The 12,034-nt window shown below is 37.4% G+C and overlaps 1 protein-coding gene across 12 annotated transcripts in view; it reads right to left on the bottom strand.

Annotated features, from left to right (window-relative positions):
- COBLL1 (cordon-bleu WH2 repeat protein like 1) overlaps positions 1 to 12,034 on the bottom strand; it is a 159,673-nt gene that overhangs the window by 15,314 nt on the left and 132,325 nt on the right. For 11 of the 12 annotated variants that reach the window (XM_078070908.1, XM_078070909.1, XM_078070915.1 and 8 more), the window contains 4 exons: positions 7,178 to 7,331; positions 6,594 to 6,668; positions 5,297 to 5,434; positions 869 to 1,103 (listed from right to left, as the gene is read on the bottom strand). In XM_078070908.1, coding sequence (XP_077927034.1) covers positions 869 to 1,103; positions 5,297 to 5,434; positions 6,594 to 6,668; positions 7,178 to 7,331 — 602 coding nt within the window. The remainder of the gene's footprint in view (positions 1 to 868; positions 1,104 to 5,296; positions 5,435 to 6,593; positions 6,669 to 7,177; positions 7,332 to 12,034) is intronic. The other variant, XM_078070906.1, reaches the window with a different exon arrangement.

The raw sequence follows: 12,034 nt of genomic DNA on the forward strand, positions 1-12,034 counted from the left end.
AAATACAACTGAGAGGAAATGCTGCTATGAACCATTAGCTTTCAAAGAGCAGTCCTATTACAAAGAAGGATCTAAGAAGCTCAGTAAAATGGACACTTTTACAGACACAGTGTATTTTTGTTATTATTATTTGTCTTTTAAAGAAAAAGGAAACTAAATGAAACATTTAAGTCTTGCATCTGGCAAAGCCAACTTCTGGCAAATCAGGATATGGACTGACCTCAACTGGTTTTTGGTTTTTGGGTTTTTTTAAGTAATAGAAGGGTTTAATTTGGAGACAATCCCATGCAAATTATAGTAAAACTTTGATAAAGATGGTTTAGTTTGCCTACTTGATTTCATCTTTAATCATGATGTGGCATTTCTAACACAATATAAGTGTACTGTACTATAGATTTCAGTTCCTAGGATCAAGTGGAAAGTGCACTCTCTGCATTATAAAGTTGACTGCAAAAATAATATTAGTAACATCATAATCTAATGTGCAGAATTGTTTTATATGTCAGTGAAAATTCTTGAGAAGCATTTGGTGAAAATTAAAAATTAAATGTTTCATTTAGATCAAACAGAAAATAGGCAAAACCCATACAATACAAACAAACAGATACTTTTATATTTGAGTCATACAAATTAACTAAATGCTATGGTTTATCTCACACAGGGTATCAGAACTGTTGAATTTGATTTTATTTAAAAACAAAATATGCAAATGGATACTTTATAAGTAAGCATTCTTATAATGATGGTGAAGAGAGTCTAAACTAAAGGGACTACTATATTTGTGTTTACAATATCAGATCTATAATTCAGAGACCTAGTATTCATTAAACAAACTATCACCAACACTTCAGGCACATAGACTACTTACTGTCCATCTGTGTTTCTAGCTTCTTGTTTTTCTTCTTTGGAGTTTTGTGAGGACTCTCCAGTAACATTGCCAAGGGCTGAGTCAGGATCATTTTTCAGTGTATTTATTATATCAGTAGATCCAGAAGGAATATCTTGTGACTTCAGAGAAATATTTTCAGCCTCATCTTTAGGCACTTCACTCAGTTCTTCCTTTTCATCTATCTCTTCAAGGCTATGATCAGAGCTTATTCCAGCTACAAAGAAATGAAGATATAATCCTAAATATTAATTTGCCTCCTCATTCATCCCATGCAATCCTAGCAAGAAAGGAATTTTTAAAATAATAATTAGCTGGACTCTTTTAAATGCTGGTCCAAAACTAATAAGAAAATACTCTTCTAATGGTGACTAACCATATTAACATATAGTCAAATTAGACATACACAATTTTAAAAATAATATGCTATCATGCTAGGTTTTATTCATGATAGAGAAAAAAGTTATTGAAACTCATGATCTTCAAGTTACATATCTCTGAGAGATATTTATATATCTTTGAATTTAAATGATTTTACATTCATATAACAGCTCTAAATGTTAATTAAAAGAACATTAGATTTTATAATTTTAAGTTTTATATATACAAGTATACTTAACAAAATCTGACTCGGTAGTTATGAGAACTACAATGGAGAACTATCTGAGCCCCTTTCAAAAATACCAGTGCTCGTACCCTCTCCACACCTGTTAAATCAGAATCTCTGAAGGGTGGGACCAAGAATTCTTAAGGCTCCTAAGGTGATTCTATATAAAACCAGGATTAAAAGCCACTGACTTAGATGCTTAATATACTTTTTGAAAATACAAACAAGTATTATACAATGAAAATTATTCCCACTCAGCTTGATTCTCAGAGGCAACTTCCTTTAACAGTTTTTCCTATATATTATCGGAAAGTATAATGAGCATACAAGCAGATATGCATACTCATGCTTCCTTCTTTTATGTTGGTTCATTTTATATAAATGGAAGCATATTATAACTGATGTTTTTCACCTTCTGTTTCTCCACTTAACTATGTCTGAAAAATCATCCCATATCAGTGTGTGTGTGTGTGTGTGTGTGTGTGTGATTCCTTCAAAAGCTGCAGTTAATATTTCATTGTATAAGAGTGTGTTCTATTGTTATTCCTTTAGTACCAGCAACAAATGGCCAACAGTTTAAAAGAGGAGACATCCTAATTGGTGTACACACTAGCTGTGAAATTTAATTTAAACCAAAGAATGAGGTTCTGAATCTTTGCTTATTTAAGTATAATTTAACACTTCCATTTACACAATAGCAGCTGAACAAAGTTTAATTTTACCACAATGGGGGGGGGGATAGTATAGCATTATAGTGATCAGCACATCCACAAAATTTAATAAAAACTTCAACATATTTGAAGAGTATTTAAAGTAATGTATGTCTTTAATTTTATCTCTAGGCAGAAAAGTATGCAATTTATGCTATTTCATAAACAAATATGGAGACTTTTAATGACAGTTTCATTGTGAATTAAAAGAGGAGATTACTCAACAGAAAAAATATTAAGGAATCTGAATTTAAGTGAATTTTTAAAAAATGTATTTTGGCAAGTCTTGTTTTATTATGACATGTGAAAGCATCATTATGATACCAATGTACAATATTATGTGTCTACAATAGCATATATTTGTGCAGTAAGGGTATATTTATATAATTTGAAAACAGAAAATTAATGTCTGTTCTGGTTTAGATGCAAATGTGTTTTATAAATGGCCCCTTGGCATATATTAAGCTCTTTACAAATTAGATTAACTGAGGTAACACTTAGCAAATTACTGTTATCCCTATTTCTCTCTTGCCCATGAAAAGTATTTCACATAGGAGCGCCTGGGTGGCTCAGTCAGTTAAGCATCTGACTTTTTTTTTTTTTTGGAGTAAATAGTTTTAATGAATAACAGTAGGCCAACTGGGGAAGATAAGACACCCGCCACAAGGCCCCAGCCCTTCTCCCATGATGCCCTGGGACCAGTGTACCTGAGCCAGTCGTGTGCCTGCCCCAGCCCTGAGGCCCCCAAGTCCCAGGGGAGGGTAGGAAAAGAAGGTGGATGTCTGGGGGCTCAGCCCCAAGAGTTCAGGGAGGCAAACACAGTTGAATTTGGCCTTGGAAAAATCCATCTCGGGATGCTGATCCATGAACTTCTTCAGAATCTCCTGCTTTTTCTGCTCGTCTGAGGTGGGCAGCCCCATGGACTTCTGCCTCTGGTCGTACATCATCTTTTCCACCATGCTGCAGGTGTCACTGTCCAGGTCTGACAGCTTGGAGTTCTCAGCGTTGATCTTGGTATTGATCTCAGGGTCACTGGACACCAAGCGGTTCCACCACTCCAACTTGTTGATCTTCTCCAGATGCACCGTCACCACCTTGCCATCCTCAATGAGCTACAAGCTCTCCTCCACCTTCACCTCGTTGTAGAGCTCCCCGTCAATGACTTAGGTCATTGACTTAGATCAGCTTAGGTCATGATCTCAGGATTGTGAGACTGAGCCTCGCTTCGGTCTCCGTGCTTAGCACGGAGTCTGCCTGAGATTCTGTTTTCCAACCCCTCTGCCCCTCTCCCTGCTCAGGCACATGCTCTCTCTTTCTCACTCTCAAATAAATAAATAAAATCTTTTAAAAAAAATTACATCTATTCTGGTGAACTACTTTTTTGTATTCATTCATTCATTCAAAAACTGCTGTGTCAGATACCATTGCAGTTGCTGCCAGACAGCGTAGTTTTCTTTTTTAAAAATTGAGATACAGTTCACACTGAGTAAAATTCATTTTTGGAATCCATGTTGGAATGCTTCATTTGATAGATATATAGTTGGGTGACCACCACCACAATTAAGATATAGAACAAGTCCATCAATCTCCAAAATCCCTGGACCCTTTGGTGATCATCCCCTCCCCCTAACCCTAGACCCTGGCAACTATTTTCCCTATAGTTTTACCCTTGCAAGAATGTCATATGAATGAAATCATTCAGCATCTAGCCATTTAAGACTGGCTTCCCCATTTAACATAGTGCATTTGAGATTCAGCCGCATCACTGCATGTAGTATTCATTCCTTTGTATGGGTAGGTGGCATTCCAATGTATGGATTGACCATAGTTCATCCATTCCTCAGTTTAGGGACATTAGGTTGTTTCTCATTTGGGGCAATTATGAATGAAAATCCTAAAATAATGTACATGTTAAGTTTTTGTGTACACAGAGGTTTTCATTTTTCTTGGAAAATACCTACGAGTGGGATTGCTGGGTTATACAGAAAATGAAAGCTTAAATTTTATTTTTAAAAACTTGTCAAACTATTTTCCAGATTGGCCACACAATTTTGCATTACTATAAGCAGTATGTGATATATTAATTTTAAATAATTTTAAATAAGGACTCATTCTGGGTTAATAAAAAATTGAATAAAATTATTTATAATGAAATACAAGTATTTTTTTTTTTTTAAAGATTTTATTTATTTATTTGAGAGAGAGAGAATGAGAGAGAGCACATGAGAGGGGGGAGGGTCAGAGGGAGAAGCAGACTCCCTGCCGAGCAGGGAGCCCGATGCGGGACTCGATCCCGGGACTCCAGGATCATGACCTGAGCCGAAGGCAGTCGCTTAACCAACTGAGCCACCCAGGCGCCCCATGAAATACAAGTATTACCTAACTATACATTTTTGCCATCTGGTAACAAAATAATTCCAATAATTTAACATAAAAATCCCAATCAAAAGCAATACTATAGAAAATAAGCCATGCCTAGATAACAAAAGAGTAGTCCAAGAAAGAAAAAATATATATATAAATATATATATATTCTTTTTTTTTTTTTTAAATGGTTTTTTTTTTTTTTAGATTTTTTATTTATTTATTTGAGAGAGAGAGAATGAGAGAGAGCACATGAGAGGGGGGAGGGTCAGAGGGAGAAGCAGACTCCCCGCCGAGCAGGGAGCCCGATGCGGGACTCGATCCAGGGACTCCAGGATCATGACCTGAGCCGAAGGCAGTTGCTTAACCAACTGAGCCACCCAGGCGCCCTATATATATTCTTTTATATTCATAAAGTTAAACACTGTAAATAATAGAGTTCAAAGAGTTTTGCCAAAAAAAGCAGAAAGCCAAATAAAAGAAAATGCTGAAATCCTCCAAGGCCACTTATTTTTTCATCTTATAAAAGATGCCTTGTAATAGTCATCTATTTGGTTAGGGAAAACATCAAACTCCAAACCTGTAAGAGAATTTCAAGTGAAAGGGGGAAACTACTATTTCTTTGAGACCTTTTTACACAAGGGATGACCAAGTAATGAAATGTTGACGTGGTGATAATCCTAATCTGCATTAAACAAAGCACCAGGCAGGAAAGGCCCCATCACCTACATGTTAGAGATGCTACGGCTGTCTCGGCCGCTCGAGAGCACTCGGAGAGGGAAGCTTCATCCAGTAGTCTGGGCACAGTGGAGTGTTCGAGACTGGGGAGCCCGGGGCCAAGAGAGGCTTCTGCCAAAGAAGTAAAATCTGTGGAAATGGCACTTAGACAACAGAGTTAAGGCAAGCAGAGAACAAGAAGCATTTCAAAGAAATCAGATCTGTTAGCTCACAATGATCCATGCATTAAACAAGAAGAGGTAACTGGGGGGGGGGGGCAAAAAGGAAGAGAGAGAGAAACAGGTATCAAGCAAAGTTTGAATAGCATTCACACCTTCTTTCTAATACTTCCGCATCTTCTCATTTCACTTATATAGTTTGATATTATTTAAATAAAATTCCTTGTGGAACAAAATAGTATCATTGATATTATTCTGAGTAAGACTTAAGAAATAAGAAAAATCATGACTCGGTATAAAATGATAATGTTTTTAATCACAGAGGACAGGAGAATTCTTATATAAGATGTGTCAAAATTTCAAATTCCTAAAAATCACCTAAGGATTAAAGATTTAGGAACATTTGGGTGTCCTGAGTTTCTCCCATGTTTATGAATATTAATTATAAAAATTAGGTAGGGTTATATTGAGCAATTTTCATACCTATAAAATTATCTCCATGCTAAAGTACTGGCATAGTAATATTCTATTTTTGGTTAGACATTAGTCTGTCAGATTCATTTATACCTAACATTAAGTCTAAGAATTAAGAAATTTTATATTTATTCTTATAATAGCTACTATTAAAAATATAGGGAAACAGTATTAAATTACTTTATTTTTATTGGCATTTCATTTATTTGGAGAATCCAAAATGAGACCATGTAAGAGAAAATACTTCATGATAAATTTTTACCACTAAATTAGGACACTATGTATGTCAAATTCATACCTAGGACAGTTGTGTAAATAATGGTACCTTACACCTTGGTGTAAGTTTCTTCTGAACACACTAAGGTACCTTCCTGACTAATATGTGTCCCTCTTGGGGAGGACATTAATAAGTGGTAACCTGACACTGCATAAGGAAAGTTCTTAAGGTACCATCACAGAACTAAAATTTTGAATTCTGCCAATTTCATACTCAACCCAGGGTGGAAAATTTTTCATTTCATAATATAAAATTTGGGAAATAGAGTCAAAGCGTCTGTATCCCTTTCACAGACAGAGCATTATAACTAGATTCATTCCTCAACTGCCATGAAAGGTCTTCTTCAGGAGCTACATGATGTGGAATAAAGGTGTCCTACCTGGGCTGGGCAGCCCCTTGGGAGAGTTTGCTTCCAAAACACCATCCGAAGGAACCGTGCGTCCTGCCTGTGGGGCTGGGGGACGGAAGCAGCACAACTTACAAACAAGTCACATTCACAAATGTAGCAATTCCTTAGTAGCTTAGTTTATTTTTATATAATTTGGGAAGAGAGAGCCCTAACTTTGTTAGAAGCCACTTCACCGTCCAGCTTTGATACAACTAAAATCGACTTAGCTTCCCCTTCCTACAGGTAGTCAGTCCTGGAATGAGAGTGTCCTGAAGAGATTCACAAATGATCACATGCTCAATTTTAGGATCAGGGAGCTATACAAATTTTTCTTTTCTTTTTTGTTATGTTGCAGATTTTAAAAAGATAGTTAAGTGAGAATAACCAGGGACTATCTAAATATTATTAAAATTCATTAAATAATAAAATTGATTAAATTCATATGATTAAAATTTATTAAAAGCCTAAGTTTAAGTATTGTCTTTTAGTAAAAAGACCTGATTTATAACCTGTATCACTTTACTGTCTATATGAAACAAGACCTAATACACACATAATGGGAAAAGTAACATTACCAGTGACAGGACTACTTTCATCACTTGGATGCAGGGGTATTTTGGAGGGTGGGGCAGGTGCTTTTCGCTTTGTCCTCTTCAAAGATGAATCGCCAACAGATGTACTACTGAGCTGCAGTGAGCCAGTTCTCACTATGCCTGCTCCACAGGGACTCTGGGAAACAAAATGACCAGACACGATCTCCATTTAGAAATTAATAGCGAACTTCAGGAAGACGCTGACCTTTACATCAACTGCTTCATACGCCAATATGAAACATAAGAGTCATTCATTCAAAAAACCTTTATGGAGCATCTGCCATGTGCCAGGAGATGGATATGTAAAGTAAAATAAAATAGGATGGAAGAATGGCATACAAACAACCAATTATCATGTGGAGGACTCGTAAGCATAATAGTTAAAAACTAGCTGTCAGAGAAAAATATGGAGAAAATATGGATGTAAAGTAAGAGGTGAAAAAGAAGAATATCTGTATGTTAAAACAGCTGGCTTGATTAATCTTTCTTTTTTAGTACTAACATATTAATGACAAACATCTCAAAAATTTCTATGTCTACCCACGGCAAGGTCATTTGAGGTCACCGACTCCATACACGGCTAAGGCTCACACGCCTGGCATGTGACCGTCAGCAGACCCGGAGACAGGCCTGCCTCAGCAGGCCGCCTGGTGCCTCCTGGCACACTGCCACATCATCTAACCTGATTCAAAGAGCTGTTCGTAGTTTTTGGTCTCCAATTTCTCATCCCCCACTTGAACACTTTCACCCAGATATTTCCCAACTTTTGATCCATTAAAACTATTCCTATCAAAGTCATCAATGACCACCACAACTAAACTAGTGGTTAATTCTTAGAACTCATTTATTTGATCTGTTTGCAGCATTCGACAGAATAGACCACCCTCTTAAAATTCTCTTTTTCTTACTTCCAGATTACCACATTCCTACTCTGCACAGATCCCAATGCTCCATTTTCTTTTAGGGTCCTTTTTCATCTCAGTCCTTGCATACACTCTCTTCAGTATCTATGTTCACTCTCTTGGTAATCTCCTCTATTCCCTTGGATTTATGTATTATTCATATGCTAATTAATTCCAGACTTATCCCTCCGTCCTAGACCTCTTTCTGATCTCCACTTAATATCTAAGGCGATTTCAAACATGGCCTGTCTCAAACTGAGATCCTGATAATCCCTCCTTTCCCCTCTCCCATCAGAAATAATCCTGTTCCCACAGTGTCTCCTGTTTCAGGGAGGAGCATCTGTTCAGGCCAGTGACTCTGGAGTTCTCCCCATCTCCTTTCCCTCTCACACTCCACAGGAAGTCCATCTCGTTGGCTCATCCAGCTTGACTCCTACCACATGGTCTGGATTATCATCAAGAACCTCCTAAATGGACTCTGCTTCCACACTGTGTCCCTACAGCCCTTTCTCAACATACCAGCAAAAGGATCCTATCAAAACCTAAGTTTGTTTAGGTCACTTTGTTCAAAACCAAATAACAGTTTCCGAGTTGGCATGGAAAGGCCAAAGTCTGGGTGAGGGCTTCTAAGGCAGTTAACTGCCTAGCCCCTAGATCTCTCTGACTACCTCCTTCCCTAAGTGTCATCTCATAGGGACAGAGCACAGTTAGGTCCACAATGGCAGGCACTTGATGGAACACCTCTCACTGAGGTTAACTCCTCCTAACAGGGGGCAGACAGGGTGGCACCTGGCTGACCTGATGGGGAGTCAAACCATTAAATGGCCTCCATACCAACTGAGGAACAGCTGCAGCCACCAACCTCTTCTCCCCTCAGTACTGTGGTCCCTCCTCCAGAACTTTTCAGGCCTAATCCATCAAGGAAAGAGTTAAAGCCTGCCACCCAAACCCAGACTGATTCAGTCACTAAAGCCAAGTCTGATTAAATCTAAGGGCCACCCCTCACCCCCCACCCGCTCCAGAGTGGATGTGGGGACAGATCCTCAACTGCGGTTTGGACTTTTGAAACAATCAAGAGAAGGACCCTTGGCAATAAAGGGCTGAGGAGGAAATGCACCGTATCATACAGCTGGATAAGCAGTATTTAAATGTCATTTTGAGCAGAATATAAAGTTTTCTTCTTATTGATTAATTATATATCTCTGTGTTTGGAAACTTTCATTTGCTATCTTATAAAATTAACAAGTTTAGAAGTCATTAGGAAAAAGGCCAAAAATTCTCCTAAAACAATGCAGCACTTCACTTTTCAAAATAATGACGTAAGTATCAAAAGCAGTAGAATATGTCATTTTTATTTCTCAGATGAATTTACTTAGTAAAGCCCTATTAAGGCATGCTCCTTTCCTCTCACAGACTTACTTTACCAGTAAGAACATAGTTAAGTGATCAATAAGTAACTGCTGAATGCACAAATTTAGGGCAGCATTTGATTTTCCTCCTACTTCCACGCTGAAAACTTGTTTCCCATGCTTAGACAGATTGCTTTCATGAGGTCTAGAATACAAACTTGTGCTCCCCGTTAGGCCAGATTCCCAATCACTGTCATTTATTGGTCTTTTCTATTACCTGATAAAAGCAGTCATGACTTGAATTAGTCATGAATTTCTCAAATGACAGTATCTGTTTAGGAGTTAGAGCTCTTAAATTTTGGTCATAATAAAATATACGGTACAGAAATTAGAAGGGAGGAATTTATATTGCAGACTCACAAGTTTATATGAACCTATCCATAACTCAAAGACAAAATAAAAATAGACTCACATATTTCATCTGTGTCCCTAGAGGTCTTAAAATAAGCAAACTTTTTTTGTACAGGATATTTCTATGGATAAAGAATTTAAAATTTGTCAAAATACCCAGATTTTAGTTTTACTAAAAAATTTTCAATAGCATTTATGAAGTCAGCTAAGGGAAAAGAAAAGACACAACATTTTGAAGGAGCACATCTTTTATAACTTTATCCTACAGAACTTAACTCCCTTTACCCTGTTTTGCAGGTGTAACATGAAAATAAATGGACACACATTATTAGAGTTGCAACTGGATCACAGAGACTAAGAAGACATTAAGACAGCATGACTGTCACTGAGTGGTACCAGAAAGATATACATGACCTGTCATAACTAGATTCCATGGTGTAATTAATGGTTAAAACTTATTAAGTTTATGACAAAACTGTAAATTTAACAACTTATGTAGGATGGGCCAAGGGCAGGAGTTTTCAAGGAATAAGAATGGTGAGTTTAGATCATCAGCAAAAGATTAATGATGGAAATGGAAGTTTTGTCCTAGGGTACAATAATATTAGTGTTAGTGTTCAAGGAAATAGCTTAATATATATTTCTTGTCTTTCAAGACAGACAAGAGTTTTGTTGTTGTTGTTGTTGTTGTTTTTGTTAAAGAGAGAGAGAGCGTGGGGGAGGGGGAGAGGGAGATGGAGAGAGAGAATCTTAAGCAGGCTCCATCCCCAGCACAGAGCCTGACACAGGGCTCCACCTCATGACCCTAGGATCATGACCTGAGGCAAAATCAAGAGTCAGATGCTTAATTGACTGAGCCACTCAGGCGCCCCTGCTTTTTTTTTCTTTTTTAAAGGCTATTAGAAAATAATTTCAATCAGCTAGGAAGGAAAGGTAACAGAAATCAAACTTGGGAGTTACTTTGTGTTAAAATAAAACATCACTATTAAGACCAAAGTGGAGGAACCCCTGGACCTTGAGAAAGGGATGTTCTATATCTACTGCAAACATCCTTTTCTTGGTAAAAGCCCACAGGAGAAGAAGCATTTAAGTTAGAAGATCTAGGTGTTCCTAAATAGACTGCAACAAGAAAAGTGGTGTATACTGAGGATTGTGGGTGGAGTATATGTAGTCAGCACACAAGAATAGAGAGGTTCCTAACCCAAGAATGACTACTTCTAGAAAGCAGACTCACTAAACCACCACAGATGCTTAAGTAAACACATCATGAGTTCCATACAAAATGCTAGGGAAACAAAAGCAAAAGTGTACTACTGGGACTTCAAGATAAGAAGCACAGCAAAGGAAACAAAACTAAAAGGTAAACTACAGAATAGGAGAAGATATTTACGAATGACATATCTGATAAAGGGTCAGTATTCAAAATCTACAAAGAACTTACTAAACTCAACACCCAAAAAAACAAATAATCCAGTTAAGAAATGGGCGAATATATGAATAGACATTTTTCCAAAGAAGACATCCAGATGGTCAACAGACACACGAAAAAATGCTCATCATCACTTGGCATTAGGGAAACACAAATCAAAACTACAATGGGATACCACCTCACACCAGTCAGAATGGCTAAAATCAACAACACAAGAAACAACTGATGTTGGCGAGGATGCAGAGAAAGGGGAACCCTCTTACACTGTTGGTGGGAATGCAACCTGGTACTGCCACTCTGGAAAACAGTATGGAGGTTCCTCAAGAAGTTAAAAATAGAGCTACCCTATGGCCCAGCAATTGCACTACTAGGTATTTACCCAAAGGAAACAAAAATACCAATTCAAAGGGGCACATGTACCCCAATGTCTATAGCAGCATTATCAACAATAGCCAAATTATGGAAAGAGCCCAAATGTCCATTGACGAATGGATAAATAAGATGTGGTGTGTGTGTGTGTGTGTGTGTGTGTGTGTGTGTGTGTGATGGAATATTACTCAGCCATAAAAAAGAATGAAATCTTGCCATTTGCAATGATGTGGAGGTGAATGGAGCTAGAGTGTATTATGCTAAGCGAAATAAGTCAGCCAGAGAAAAACAAATACCATAGGATTTCACTCACATGTAGAATTTAAAATAAAACAGATGGAAAATAGGGGAAAGAAAAAAGAGAGGGAGGCATATAAAA

This window comes from Halichoerus grypus, chromosome 4 (assembly GCF_964656455.1).
Source record: "Halichoerus grypus chromosome 4, mHalGry1.hap1.1, whole genome shotgun sequence".
NCBI lineage: Eukaryota > Metazoa > Chordata > Mammalia > Carnivora > Phocidae > Halichoerus > Halichoerus grypus.